At 39.8% G+C, this 15,225-nt stretch overlaps 1 protein-coding gene across 5 annotated transcripts in view; it reads left to right on the top strand.

The window, feature by feature from the left end:
- The first annotated feature begins 1,985 nt into the window (after positions 1-1,985).
- The window catches only part of SMC5 (structural maintenance of chromosomes 5), a 47,777-nt gene continuing 34,537 nt past the window's right edge, over positions 1,986-15,225 (top strand). For 3 of the 5 annotated variants that reach the window (XM_005430450.3, XM_031064807.1, XM_031064808.1), the window contains exons 1-7: positions 1,987-2,142; positions 3,412-3,553; positions 4,633-4,685; positions 8,001-8,163; positions 9,329-9,463; positions 10,069-10,209; positions 14,178-14,339. In XM_005430450.3, the coding sequence (XP_005430507.3) occupies positions 2,042-2,142; positions 3,412-3,553; positions 4,633-4,685; positions 8,001-8,163; positions 9,329-9,463; positions 10,069-10,209; positions 14,178-14,339 (897 nt within the window). In that variant the 5' untranslated portion in view covers positions 1,987-2,041. Of the gene's footprint in view, positions 2,143-3,411; positions 3,554-4,632; positions 4,686-8,000; positions 8,164-9,328; positions 9,464-10,068; positions 10,210-14,177; positions 14,340-15,225 lie in introns of all 5 variants that reach the window. The other 2 variants (XM_031064809.1, XM_031064810.1) reach the window with 1 other exon arrangement.

A 15,225-nucleotide genomic window follows, 5' to 3' on the forward strand; every position in this document is an offset into this window, starting at 1 on the left:
GGGACCTCAGTGCGGCAGTGATTTTATCAGCATTACTGAAGGAAATATTTATCCACAAGGTGTGAGGCATTGTCCTGATGGGGGGGGGGGGGGGGAAAAAAAAAAGGGGGGGGAAAAAAAAACCACCAAGCAAAAAAAGGTGGGGGAAAAAACTCACCAAAAAAACCAAACCAAACAAACACCTAAGTTCTTCCTTAAGTAGGGAACATCACCTTTTCAATCATTTTTGTGGCAGGAATTAAAGTACAGAGGGAAAATTTGAAAGGTGGCTTTCATTTACTTCAGTATCTGATGAATATCAGTTCATAGAAAAGGAAATTCAGAGACTAGTGAAAGAATGGCTACAAAAAATTTGAAAACTGGGTATGGTGCATTAAGATTTCTCCACTAGCAAACTTCAGTTTCATGGTGAGATAAAAAAAATATTCTATCAGCTCTGTCCAAATGGGAAACTCCTCATACAATTAATTTTTGTCCTGGAGCCATATTTATTTACTATTTTTTCTTTTCTTCACTGCTGCAGTAGCTGTACCATTACCACAGTGGGGCAAAGAACAGTTCTTTTGAGACTTGCCATGTCAGGCCTGTTTAATGTCTGAAAATTCTTCAAAAGCTAGTGACGACCTTACAAGTAATTGCTTTGATCCCAGTTGTGTCACAATCTGTAAAATGGAAAGGAAAAAAACCTTGAAAAGCAGCTATAATGCCCCAAGTGGTAATGGGCTTGTATTTGATTGCTATAAACGTAGCTTTGTGCTGGACTGGAGCCCAGCTTGTCCTGAGATCAGTGTAAAGCCCTTTTATTGTCTTCCTGTTCAATACTGTCCTTATTCTAATATTGGCTTTATTCTTTAAATATTGTCCCATTAGTTTTTATTTTATCATTACCCTTATTAATTTCCAAAAAGAGGGGCAAGTTCAGATCTCACTTACACCAACAGAAATCCAGAATAACAACTTTTATAAAATGTGACTGTTATTCTGTCTTTGTAAAGTAAATGAAATGGTATTCTGACTATGGTGTCACACAAAAATAAACCTAATACAAACTTCACAATAATGAATATTAACCAAGACATCTCAAGCCAAGCACTAGTAGAGCTGGCATTTTGTCCACCTGGATGCGAGCAGCGCTTGCCAGTGTGCCTGCCCTCACTCAGGAGATGCGAAGGAGCAGCGGTGTAGGGCAAAGCCTGGAGAGAGCACGCTCCTCTGGCAGTGTGACAGACACACTGAGTCCTGTTCCATCTCTCATCTTTTGAGACACAAAACCTGACTCTGATCCCACCTCAAAGAAAAGACGTGCTGTCTGTTGTGATGTATTCCCCGGCCACGCTCCTCGGTCTGGGCCACTCAGGAGCTCTCCTGAGGCCTCAGCCTCGATTCCTGGCTCCTGGGCTCACCCTCAAGCTGTGTTCCCAGAAACACCCAGGAACAATTTCTTGTCTGACAGCCAGTCTTGGAATGTTATTTACCCGAACCATTAGCCTGAATCATGGAATCACAGAATTGTTAGGGTTGGAAGGGAGCTCTGGAGATGACCTATTCCAACCCGCCCTGCCAAGGCAGGGTCATCTACAGCAAGTGACACAGGAATGTGTCCAAGTGGGGCTTGAATGCCTCCAGAGAGGGAGACTCCACAACCTCCAGAGAAAGGCTGTTACAGTGCTCTGCCACCTTCAATGTAAGGAAATTCTTCTCATGTTGAGGAAAGCTCTTAAGCTTTACTTTATGGCCACTGCTTCTCATCCTGTCGCAGGACACTACTGAAAAGAGTCTAGCAACCGCCTCTTGGCATCTGCCTTTGAGACAGCTGTATGCATCAACGAGATTTCCTGTCAGTCTTCTCCAAACTAAACACGCCCAGCTGCTCATAACGCCGTAAACGAACGCAGGGAACGCGGCGGCGCTCTGCGGGGCCGGGCGGCGGAACGCGGGGCTGGGCACCGCCCCAACCCGGCCCCGCAGAGCGGGCCCGAGCGCGCGGCGCGGGCTCCGTCCCAAGGGGGAAGGAGGAAGGAGGGGCGGCCTGGGGTAAAACATGGCGGCGGCGCGGGGAAAGGGGAAAGCTGTGCGGCGTGGTGAGTCCAAGTCCCCCTTCGTACTGGGCTCCATCTTCAGGATCTTCATGAAGAACTTCATGTAAGTGAGCGGGGGGCGTTTCTTCTCCCTTGAGCAGCCGCGGCCTGCTCCTTCCGCCCCGCTGTGGAGGGGCCGAAGCAGCGGAGCGGGGTCGCGCGGGTACCGAGGGCTGTCGGAGGGGGTGCGGGAAGCGATGTTCTAGGGAAGGTGGTGTCTTACTCGGCGTGGGGCGCTGGAAGACACTGCTGTGTGGGTTACGAATCGCAGGGGTTGTCAGCGCAGTGTCGCGTCCCTGGCAGCGCGTTCCCCGGTGCTGGCCAGCGTTGCCCAGCGGCGATGGCTTCTGTCGGCTGTGCAGCCTCTGCGTGCTCTTCGTCTCTCAGGCAGGTGGCTGCCAAGCAGTGGAGAGGGGAGACTGCAGGAAGTGCTCGTAGGGCAGTGGCGATAGGCCTTGAGATCCATTAGGATGAAGTGTCTGTGGTCTTCGCACGTGTTTTTTCCACCTGCTGTGTACTGCGACTACCATGGGTTTTGGACGTATTTGGACCAGCGGAAGTCGTCGGACCATTTTCTTACGGCTCCATGCTAGCCTTGAAAATCTTCAGTAGAATAGTGCATGAGTCACGTGTTAGGTGTTAATTGAATCCTCAGAGATAGTAGTTAAATCCTCTGTAAAGGTTCATATACCTTCTCTTCTGCAAGTACATAGTTTAAAATATTGCGTTGGCATTAACTACTTTGTACTCCTTTTGTGGGAGTGTTTCAGCTCTCTGTGCTTGACACAGTTCAGGAATAGGAAATTCGTCAAATGATTCTTTAGAAATGTAGGGTGTCAACTTGATGCGAGTTTGCATAGGTGAGTTTGGTCTCTTCCCAAAGTTACTATTGCAGTAGGCATTCTGGATGTACATGCTGAAAGATGTCTAATGCAGTTAGAAAAACCCGAACACTGGGGATGATTTGATACGAGTTGAACTCCAGAAAGCTACTGCATGATCTGTTTTCTGTCTTCTTTTTGATGCATAAAATAAAATAAGATCCTAGTAAGTTTATTTAAAAAGTTATCATTCTATTGCTGGATTTTATTCTTTGCAGTCACTGATTTTAAAGAAAGTTCTGGTGAGTACTCTGGCTGATGGGAATGTCTTTCATGGTGTTTCACTGAAATGTTAGTTTTCACTCTGGAGATTTCTTACAAAATGGTATTTCACAATTGAGTCTAGAGGAGGTAATTGTTTAATGAAGTAATGAAATGTTTCTAAGCAAGTTCCTTTTTCTTTTAAAGGTAGTACAGTGTTTTAAAATTCAAAAACTTGCTGTGCTTTCTAGGACATACACTGTCTGTGAAGTACGTCCAGGGCCCAACCTGAACCTGGTTGTAGGTGCTAATGGCACAGGCAAGTCAAGTATTGTTTGTGCCATCTGCCTGGGACTGGCTGGAAGACCTGCTTTCTTAGGGCGAGCTGATAAGGTAATGATGAGCTTTTGTAATTTCCATGGTTAATCTGAATTTCATTCAGAGCGCTGTCCAGCAGAGGATGGGGGAAAGACTCTCTTCCTTGCTTTGCTTTACTTTTATAAAAACTGAGGCATCTGAATTGAAGAGTAACCTGGTCCAGAGACAAAGGGGAGTTATTTTAATTAGCTACTAGCTGTCTTGTATAAATTATGAAATGAAAACACCTAAGTTGTAGGGCAGTCTGAGTTGACTAGAGATTTTGTTTGAAGATGGCTAAGCATCCACAGTGAGGTAGAAAAATGCCACTTAATGGCCTAAACATTTGATAAGAAGTACCAACTAAAGGAGGAATAGACAAAGTCTAAAATAAATTCCAAAATACCTCTAGAAATAACATACTCACTAATGTGTCTTGAAAATTCAGCTGAAAGCATAGAGGCACTGATCTTTGATTTAAATGGAATTTGCATTGCTGTACTCTGTTTTCACTTTTTACTGTCAAGATATGCATTGACACTTTAGTAGGAAGGTAATATCTTGACATTTTCAAAATGTTGCATTTGCTTTCTTGGATATTCTCGTTGGATGCAATTTCTCTGAGTAGGTTTGGAGCAATGAATCTGGGTGCCTGAATGATTGCACATGTTCTCTTGAAGCTGTTCAGTCAGAAACAAATGGGAATATGGGGATTGACTGCATGGCAGTATTGTGTGTTGGTATTTCTCTTTAATTGTCATGATGTATTTTCATGCTATTAGAATTGTCAGTTCTAGCACAGGTACTCAGCAGTGTCTTTTCACTTTGTTCCCCAAATTCACGAGAACTTTTTCCTGTCTGTGGATCTGCTGATTATAATTTGTTCCGTTTTGGAGGCTCAAGTTGATCAGAAGTTGTTAACTTGTAGAGGAGGTTCTATTGCTGATGGTGGAGAATAGTAGTGTCTTCCTTTATTTTTAATTAGTGCTTTATTTTGCTTTTAATTGTGAGTTTTTAATAAACTACATTGTTAAGTAGCTCCATTATACAAATGCGTATTCTTGTGAGATAATACATTTTATTTTGCAATACCAACTTGTAAATTCATTTTGTAGGTTGGTCTGTTTGTGAAGGAGGGGTGCATGAAAGGCATGGTGGAAATTGAACTGTAAGTAGTAAAACTGTTTCCTCATGTGCTTTTAATTGGACCATTTCCCCATACAGTCATTCACAAGCTTGTGAGAAAAAAATGTGTTGTGCAGAGGTTTGTCTTTAAGCTTAACTTGTCCTTTTTTAATTCCTGCAGGCTTCAGAACATAAAGTTATATAATTATCACATAAGAAATAAGCAGTGACGGCTACTCTTGATCTTGCTTTCTGCAGCATTTCACCTTGTCTTGATGTACAAAAAATGCATAGAAAAAGATAGTTCTGTACGGTGTGTTTAGCTTTTGATTACATTTAAGGTTCTGATGATTTTGTCACTACTGCCATCACTACGTGGTGGTAGGATTCTTTTCATTAAAGAAAAAAGACAAAAGTCTAAGTTTTAAAACAGATTGATCTGTCTTCACTTTCTTATTCTGATACTGCTGGTAGGAGGGGTGTAGCGTTGTGTTTTTTAATTGTAATGCATTTCTAGCAGTCAGTTTTGTAATCTTTCTTATTTTGTACTGTTGTAGCATATTTTATTCTTGATGGATTGTTCCTTTCCCCCCTGTGTTACTGGGTTTGCCCTGGCTGTCCATCTCTCCAAAGCTCTGCCCCTCTGTTCCCTCTTCCTCCTTCCATTGAATGTCAATCCCTCCCCAAGCCTGCCTCTTTTTCTACAAACTTCCCTATCAATCTTGCGTCCTTCGAAACCCCACAGGTTTGTTTAAATTCTTCTCCTCCCCTGCAGTCCCTTATTGGTTTAAACATTGTATTCCCCGCCTTGTGTTCCACCCCCAATTTCTCCCAATTGGTCTAAGATTGTGTCCTTCCCTGAGACCTCCTCCCCCTTATAATCTGATGCATGCGTTTGAGTTTGCCCTTTCTGTCACTGAACCTCCAGGAATAAACTTCTTTGGAAACCATATGGAGGGCCTCTCCCTGATCCTTGTCCCTACCCTCGGCTCAGTCTGCAGTCCACTTGAGCCGCAGACCTGCCATTCCCTGTTAGCTGCACCCTGGATTGGGCAGCTTTCTGGGGGCAGCCCACCTGTGCTGTCGGTGCCAGGAGCTGGTTGGCATGATCCGGCACCGTGGCATTTGGCGCCCAACCGTGGGGCAGCAAAGACTCCGGCTTCAGGAACTGCGGTGGATTGTGTCAGCTGTGGCACCAAGGAGGGGCCTTGGTCTGAGACCCCTCAAAGGACACAATCTTGGACCAATTGGGAGAAATTGGGGGTGGAACACAAGGCGGGGAGTACAATGTTTAAACCAATAAGGTACTGCAGGGGAGGAGAAGAATTTAAACAAACCTGTGGGGTTTCGAAGGACGCAAGATTGATAGGGAAGTTTGTAGAAAAAGAGGCAGGCTTGGGGAGGGATTGACATTCAATGGAAGGAGAAAGGGGGAACAAAGGGGCAGAGCTTTGGAGAGATGGACAGCCAGGGCAAACCCAGTAACCCAGGGGGGAAAGGAATAATCCATCAAGAATAAAATATGCTACAACAGTACAAAATAAGAAAAATTACAAAACTGACTGCTAGAAATGCATTACAATTAAAAAACAGTGCTACAGAGGGGCTTGCCTACATTGTCACTGAAAACATCACATACGGATAGAAGGGAAGTAAAAGAAAAGATCTGACTAATTCCATGTAATGCAGTCTTATAGGTAAGCTGTTGCAAAACAGAGCAACTGGAAATCTTTTGGACTTGAAATTCCATTAGTAGCTTATGCATAGGGCAATTCTACATGCATTTTTTTTTTGTGGATGCTATGGCACAGGTGATTTTAATAAGCCTTAGCCTAGTCTCTTGGCCCGAATGAAAGAGAAAATAGAGATGGTCGACTGATTCATAGCCTGTGTTAATTTGTGTAACAATTGGCCGCCCTGATCAGAATTAGAGAAAATTTATTTTCTCTAAAAAGTAAATTTTATTGAGACCAAAAACAAAGAAAAAACAAACAAAAAAAACCCCCCAACAGCAACAAAAAAAAACCCCAAAACAAAACCCGCAGCAGACCTTGGAAAAATTTTTGTCTGTCCATTTTGGTTATTGTGGGAATGATCAAGTAAGACTTTCTTTAGTGTTTGCCCAGGCGAGATGTATTCACGAGGTAGGTTGTCTTTCAGGTAGATGGTGTGGTTGTTTTAACATAAATGTATTCCAATGGTACTTGAAATTCTGGAGAGACTCTTACAATGTGTGAAGATTTAGCATTTCATAGCTCATTAGACCTAGCATGTCATGGTTGCAGTGTAGTTAAGTCATTTGTCTGATTGGTAGAAAATGTTTAAATACAACATGTAAGGTGGGAGACAATGATGGAGAAGATTGCTTGTTTTTACAGGAACTAAAAATTGAAGTTCTGTAGGCATGTGTTGCCCATTGTTGAATTTGGCGCTTGAAATGTAGCTAAACCCAAGTTATGATAGTAAAATGATGTTATTTTAATGAAAGGAAGGAGCATGGCTTTGTAGGTCTTTGGAATGAAGCCTCATAAGTTAAAATGAGGTGACGCAGGAAGTAGTAGTTTAGTAATCAAGAAACAGGATCATATGCCTATGGTGCTTAGTCCAAACACCAGCAGCAGATATGTACTCACTTCTGCATTGAACTTCATTCTTGAATGTCCTGAGGTACATGGTCACTCTGCAAGTCTATATTCCCCATCCTTTAAGAGTGTGCTTAACAGGCACTAGGCAGTTTTTAAATCAAAATGGTAAACCAAAATTCCAGGAGTTTGACTTAGTTGTTATTGCTGCATCTTGACCAGACTAAATTTTTGAAAATAGGTATGGAGCTAGAAAACTAAATGAAAACAAATGTATCTTCTGTGGTTTTTAAAAGCAGAAAATGAAAATAAGTATTTTTGTGTTGTATGCTATTTTTTTCTCTAATTGAGTATATATACACAGCTAACTGATGTATTTCTGTGTACTAATAGTTCAAGATGTACTGTACCACCTTCACAGCAATTTTAAAACTTATTAATGTCACACAGATTATGCTTGTATAGAAACTGTTCATATTTGTAACAACTTCTAAGTATTTCATACATTCAGTATGAGCATCTCATTTATATAAGTAACTTCTCAGTTAAGATTTGCAGCTATTCTTGATGTTTCCTGTGTGAGTTTAGTTCATCATTGAAGTACTGGATATTTTCTGAATCATGGAAATAAGAATCTGATGCTACTGTCCAGTTAATTTAGAGTAAATATTTAGCTATCTATAAATTTTGACAATACTTTGACACTGGGTAGCCTTTAAAGGTGTAACACTTTTCAGATGTTGTTGAAAGTGTAAACACTTCTTTCTGTTAATCAGGTTTAAGCCACCAGAAAATATTCTTATCACGCGTAAGATTTATGTGGAGAACAACGCATCAGTGTGGTTTATCAACGGAAAACCAGCAACCCTGAAAGCAGTAGAAGAACAAATTGCAGCCTTAAACATCCAGGTGGACAACTTGTGCCAGTTTCTTCCTCAGGTGTGAATCAGTTTTGAAAGACAGTGGGTGCAAATGGAGTGCTGTGGTTTGAGAAGATTTTGTTAGCTTTAGCAGCACTTTGCCTAGTTCAGTGGGTCAGCACAAAGAAGAGCAGGGTTGAGGCAGCCATGCACGTGTGATGGTGAAAGAAAAGAGGAGCTGTGTGACCTTTAAAGCTCACAAATCGGACAATTTTGTACCTGTTGATTCTGAGAGGAAAGATGCTGATGTTCCCTGTCTTCATGTTCAAGTAGCAGCACTTGCTAATACAGCCCTTCTGGTAATGTCAGCAGTTTATTGAGCATAGGGCTGAAAGATGTATAGGATTGAATTATGTAAGAGTAAAGTCATCCTAATGGAAAGTAGGTCTTAAAAGAGAGAGATTAAAGAATACTACTGGCAGTTTCTGTATTTGGATGCATGTTCAAGCAGGTCAGGATTCATGTGTAGAAAGCTAAGTTACCTCACACTGCACCCTAAAGTTGTGACAGGTTCCTTCCCAGTTCATGTGGATCATCAGGAATGGTAGTGAAAGGAAACCTTATCAGAGCCTAGCCATGGGGTTATTGTTGAATTCAAGAAGACGTGCAGAAGAGCATTAAAGTCAGAAAGCTAATACTGCAGAAATAAAAATAGGCCAGGTGACGTAGCGTTCATTTTCACCTATGTACAGTATTTGTTTGGAACTTCCAGAATACTCTGGTAAAACATCTTTGTGTTTAAAAGAGCTTTTTCTCTTCAGTACAGTCAGTTCAGTCAATATTAGAGTGTTGATAGTTCTGGTTTATTTGTTCTCTCCGAGTGTATCAACAGCAAGCACACTTCTTGCATCAGTCTCAGTTTTGAGCAACTCTGTTCAACAGAGTATTTCAGAGTATTTCAGTATTTCAACAGAAATTCTTCCAATAGCCTTGTCTGCCAGCTTTAATAATAACTTGTATGTGGCTTTACTTTCGAGTTAGTCATAGTATGTATACTGCAAAAGATTTATACTGCAAGACTGCTTCAGCATCCTGAGAACAAATTTTCTGGAAGGCTTGATGGCTACTCCATGAGATGGTCGTTAACTATGACAGAGTTATTTAGCATAGAATAAATCCAGTATTATTGTATTGCACTGTTGTAACTAATCCTGTATTTTTTATAACTTTTTAAAATTTTGTAGGACAAAGTTGGAGAATTTACAAAATTGAGTAAGACTCAGTTGCTGGAAGCCACTGAAAAGTCCATTGGTTCTCCAGAAATGTACCAGTTTCATTGCGAACTGAAAAATTTCAGAGAAAAGGAAAGAGTACTGGAGGTAAATACGTTCTTTAGACAGGAGTGGACGTAGGAAAAGTGAAATAAATTTTATCCTGACATGTAACAGAATTAGAAGGTGGAATTTACTTACAAAGTCTGTGGTAAGTTGATTTTACCAAATAATGCTCATCTTCTCTCAGAACTCATTCACTCTGACACTCACATGCTTGTAACTACGAAGTTGTGTGCAAATGGTCCAGACCCAAAAGATGAGGAATGCGTGTTGTCAAGTACTGCTTTCTTTGGGATTTTTGACTGGCAACAACTTTTCTAGACAAGTATTTTATGTCTCTGTAAGTCATTGGCTTATGAATTAAAGCATGGTCCTTTGCTTTAGTGTTGCTCACTTCCTCGAAAACAAAGAGACAGACAAAAAGGAAAAGGACCAGTGTTCTGGGAACAGTGTCTGTCCTTAGCCATAACAGGCCATTCTTTTAATCCTTTGTTCTCCTGTTCCTGTCGTTTTGGATGGTTGCCCTCCAGTTACTGCTGTACTAAAATGTTTCCTCTGATGTTAAATTTCTGCTTTAATGTACAGATGAGATGTAGACTATTTTCTGGGAACTGTTGAGATACTGTAAAACCTGAAATTCTTTATTACAGAACTTGTGCAGAGAAAAAACCACCACATTGGAGAAAATGAAGCAGAGGGTTGAACGGTACAAACAAGATGTTGAACGATACCATGAATTCAAGCGCCACACAGACTTAATAGAGATGCTTGAGAGAAAAAGGCCGTGGGTGGTAAGTTTGATTTCCAATGTCTTTATCACTCAACCTGTTTTCTCTAAGACTGTGAATTTAGAAATAGGCCAAAAGTTGCTTTAGAAGAAGTGTGACTGGAGTAATTTGAATATCATTGCTTAATGCTTAGTGCAAGCAGGCCAGTTCTTGAAATTGTGTTCTTGGTCTAACTGTGGTGTTTGCTTACATACCTAGCTGCATAGGTTGCTTCAAGAAGTAGTTCAGGCAGTTCCCGCACAGTTAGGAAAGCCAGTAGTGCAGGCCAAGAGAAGTACTCCTTTTATTCTGTGCAGAGGCAACTGGTTTAAGCTCTAGATAGCTCTGCTTGCTTCTTCAGCTGTCACTTTTTTATATTTTTTTGGCTAAAATTTTTTAGCAGTTATGTTCCTCTTAATTTATTAGTTGAAGTTTAGTGTGATGACAGACATGTCACTGAATTTAAGTTGCCAATCTCAAAAATGCTAGCATTTGAACAGAAAAATATTTAAAGACATTTGAAAGAACCTAGAGTAAAGAACAGGTCATTTACACAAATCAAAGTAAGTATTTCTGAGGAGCACTTTAATACTACCTTAGTTTAGTGTTGAATGATCAGTCAGATTAAATGATTCTAAACAGCTCAAACTGATGGAGATTTCAGTTTACTGAGACAATATGTTGTTTGCAAGCTTAATTATATTATATGTAAGTATAGAGTTAATGGAATGCAGACATAGAACTTCCAGAAAACTTGATTTACTGCTTGTGAAGAATGCAGAAAACTTACTTTTGCAATTTTGCATATACTGAAGCCTGACATGGCTATGCAAAGAGCATTATGGCCTTTGCATCTTGAGCAACTGGGAATCCCATCAGTGCCTTCAAATCATCCTGCTAACAGCAGAGGGATTTAGGAGTAGCAGTTTAAATAGATGGATGGTGGTAGGTGTTAAGGAAGTAGGATATACCTTCTGTGATGTCAGTACTTCCTGAATAGTAGGATTTTTTTCTTACTACACATGTTAGCCTGGTGTTGCATAATAAATGTAGGCTTTTGATGCTGATTGTTCTCTGCTCTAAGATACTTGCTTATACAGAGCTCTAAAGGCTTGCTGGACACTGGTAGAGGAAGACTAAGCTAATGATTTTATCTGCTGTCAATTAAGTTGCCTTCCACAAACTAGAGAACATTGCTGTTAGTTATGTCATACTTAAGCAAGTTTAGTCAGTCTTTGTCTGATTAAACACCTTACTTGCACTGCTGTCTTCTAGACAGTTTCTCTTGCTTAGTATGTTAAAGGCTTTTAGTGGTTGCACTCAGTTAACTAAGTTTTTGGCCACTGAATCTGTGGAAACAACAGTGTGCTTTGACACCTTGGTGGAATTCTGATTGACAGTACGGAATCAGTAGTGTGTATTAGATTCAGAAAAAAGAGGACTGGAGGTAAATGTGCACTTTAGAGATGCTGACAACAGTGACTATAGGGAAATTCTAATAAATTTTAACACGAGATCTTTCACGTACTTAATTTACATTTGAAATGGAAGGGCATTGATGTAATTGTTTTACTAGGTAGAGGATATCTGAATTATAGGCTGTAATAAAATTTCACATTCTGTTGCGCTTTTGTGATTTGTTAAACTGTGACAGAATTTTTAGTATTCTCTTACATTGCAAAAATACCAAGCTCTTTGTAAGAGAAGAATTGCATTGTTCTACAAGAGCATGGGATTTTTTTTGTTGTTTTGACCTAGCGCTGTTTAGTCCTTAGAATAAATTGGTGGATTTGTATTTTAAAATGGGGTTTACTGAAATTGAGAATAGTATGGGAGTCTGTTTTTCCTTCTCTGGATATTTCATTTGCTCCGTCCTCCCCTAAATGCAGATTTCAACTTGAAGACTAAACACACCTGCCTGTTGAATTTATGTTTGTAACCAAGCAGAGTCGCTACACCTGAACTTTCAAGTCAGCTGGAAGGCAGATGTATAAACACTGCACGATGTTGTGAAGTAGAGAAACAGACAGCCTGGAAATATGATAACTCAAATATGACATTAGACTATTTTTTAATCATAGAGGAAAAGAGAAGTCTAGTGATGAGAGTCTAGCGAGAGGGTCTAGTGAGCTTTCTCATGTTCTGATCACCGTTGAAGTACATTTTAATTCTGAAGACTCTACTGCTTTTTACCTGAGGAACATTTTTTTGTTAAGCTATTTTTTTTCTAGACAGTGACAACTGCTTCTATATGTGGGGAATTCTACACCATTTTCACCTATATCTATGTCTAATAAGTTTTTGAGCATATACTTTAAGTTCCATGGAATTCCATAGTTCGTGTAATCATGGCATGCAGTTTTGAAAATGTGTTTTGGTCAAGCTATGTCCATTCTTCTTTTCCTCCCCTCACGTGTACAATTAAGAAAAACATTGGTTTAAGATGCAAATATCTCTTGAGAAAGCTGAAATGCTTTGGGAGTTCTGCAAGTCTTTAGTGGAGTGCGTAATTAGAAGCATCAAAGTTACTCGAGTACAGATACACAAGATCTCTGTATTTTGGTTAAGTCAGAATTTCTTAAAGTATTAAAAGGATTTGCTGTGTAAAAATTATGTCATGACAGTTCTGTGGAACTTGCCTGTACTTCATAGAAGTGTAATTGTACATGTGTGCATTTGCTTTAATCTTGAAATCAAATGCCTTATTTAGAGCAGAGCTAAATTTTAAGCTGAATCTTTCAGATAAGTGAAAATATAATCCTTTTATCTCTGTAACTTTGCAACAGTGGCTACTGACTGTACTTCACAGAATTACGGCAGCTTTCATCAAATAGTTTTTGAGTTTATGAAAAAGATACTGTCAAGAAAGACCTTAGATTTTGTAGCCTAGGTTGATTTATCTGTGATTCATCAGGTTAGTTAAGTAACTGTGAAAAAGTGGTAGCACATAAAGCCAATTTGCCTGTTAAAATTAGCTTCCAGGTGGTCTTCGTGTAAAATTATTATTACTATTACTGTTACTGTTGTAATATTAACCTCCAGGGCTTGGAATAAACTAGGCATATGCTCTGAATTAGGGGCAAAGTCAAACAGCTATCCCTTCCTCTGTCCCCCTGCATACCTGAATCTACTCCTCTCTCTGGACCTCTGAACATCTTATTTTTTCCTCATGAACCTTTCATAGTCATGGAATGTATTGTTCTCTTATGTTTCTCAGTTTGGAGGGGCTGGGGAGAGGTTCCCCTTCTTTTTGTTCCTTCCTTTTTTAATGTTTTTTCTCTCCAGAGAGTATAACACACACAGAAAAATCACCAATAATGACTCCTTTAGCTTAAACTACTTTCTCTACAAAATTCCTGTCTTCTTGAAGTGGAGGTTTTTGGTCACTCTACTGCTTACCATCTCTTTTCTCTCATGAATGTATCTTGAGTTAAACTTCCTGGATAGCAGTGGTTTTGGTGTTTGTGGTGTGTGGTGGAGTTTTTTTTTCCGAAAAGTATGTTCCACTCTCTCCCCTTGGTTTACTTCAGCAGTGGCTGTGTCTGTTACTTGCTCTGACAGTCTGTCCAGCTCATTTCTTTTCTTTCTCCCAGAATTGTCTGTTGTGGTTATTTGCTCCTTAGCTTTTAGACTCCTGTGTAAGTAGTCTCAAACTATGAACAGAGAGGGGCTAAGGAGTTTTTTCTGTGATCCCAGATGACCTTGGAGACAAGGTAATTGCAGACAAATGGGTTGTTTCTTCTGCTAGTTGAATTGCATATTATTTAAGAAGTATTAATAATGTGTCCTTGTTGACTGGCGGCTGAATGATCCCTACAACTGTTTGTCATTTGAACTACTAACAGTATTAATTACATAGTTGCTCTAATGCTAGTTTCTGAAAGAGATCTTTTTCTAAAACTCATGAACAGTTAAATAAAATCTTTGGACGGTATAAAACACTGCAGTAGAATACAGCAGGTTGTTATTGTTTTACTTTCAACTCCTCCAAGGAATATGAAAATCTTCGTGAGCAGCATGAAGAAGTGAAACAGTGCCGAAACCAAGTGAAGAAAGAACTGAAGTGTCTGAAAGAAATGCAGGCCCCATGGACAAGAAGAATCCAAGAAACTGAAGAAAATTTAAACAATCTGAATATGAAAACCAGAGATAATGTAGGTATTGAAGTTCTTGTTTAACACAGGTAATATTTCTGGTTTCTGTGTTCAGCTTTGTGAAATGTAAAGTAATAACCTCTTTTTTCCTAGTGTGTCATAGTGATGTTTCAGCAGAAATTTTCCTGAAGCACCTGTGCTCTTGGTTCTCAATGCCTTCTCTATGTTCAAGGAATATATTCCTTAGTAAACCTTTAGTAGCAGTTCTTCAGTCTGCTCTTGGTTTTGTAAAAGCAAATCTTTAATGTACAATAAAGAGAAATTTTACAATCTGCTAGGATATATTTTTTATAGTTTCCCCAAGTTAAGTACTTCCATTAAATTAGATGCCTGTTTTCATCTGTCCTGTGGTTTGGGTTTGTGGGATGTTCACTCCTCTTACCTTCTTGAAATATTTAAGGTAAATGACAGCTTTACTGGCCTAAAAGCATTCCTCTAATATTGAACATAATTCCGTAAGTAGGACTTGATTTTTTAATTAGGCAGTAATCGTCCATCAGTTGTGAATATTTTTATGCATAAGAGAATTTAATGGTAAGCCTACTTATATGTTACAGTTTATGTAACAGCTGCTCTTCCTGGCTTTATGAAAAAATATGATTTCCATATGGAAAATAAGAGTGCTGCAATTTCCTGCAGGATTTTGACTAGTTTTTGCTATTCAGACTGCAGAAGTCATTGTGTGTATAAGCTGCACAAATTTGTAGTGGATAACCGAAGTTAAATGATCGCATGAGAATATTTGTTTGCTGCAGTGGGTTCTGTTTGAAGGTAAGTGACCCACTCAGAGGAGTTGATGTGGAGACATGTGACACCTGTAGAGGACTGTTGCATTGAAGCATTTTGTAGAATGGGGGTCTGAAACTTCAGTGGCATTTAATACACT

Source organism: Geospiza fortis, unplaced genomic scaffold (genome assembly GCF_000277835.1).
Source record: "Geospiza fortis unplaced genomic scaffold, GeoFor_1.0 scaffold1466, whole genome shotgun sequence".
In the NCBI taxonomy this organism is placed as follows: domain Eukaryota; kingdom Metazoa; phylum Chordata; class Aves; order Passeriformes; family Thraupidae; genus Geospiza; species Geospiza fortis.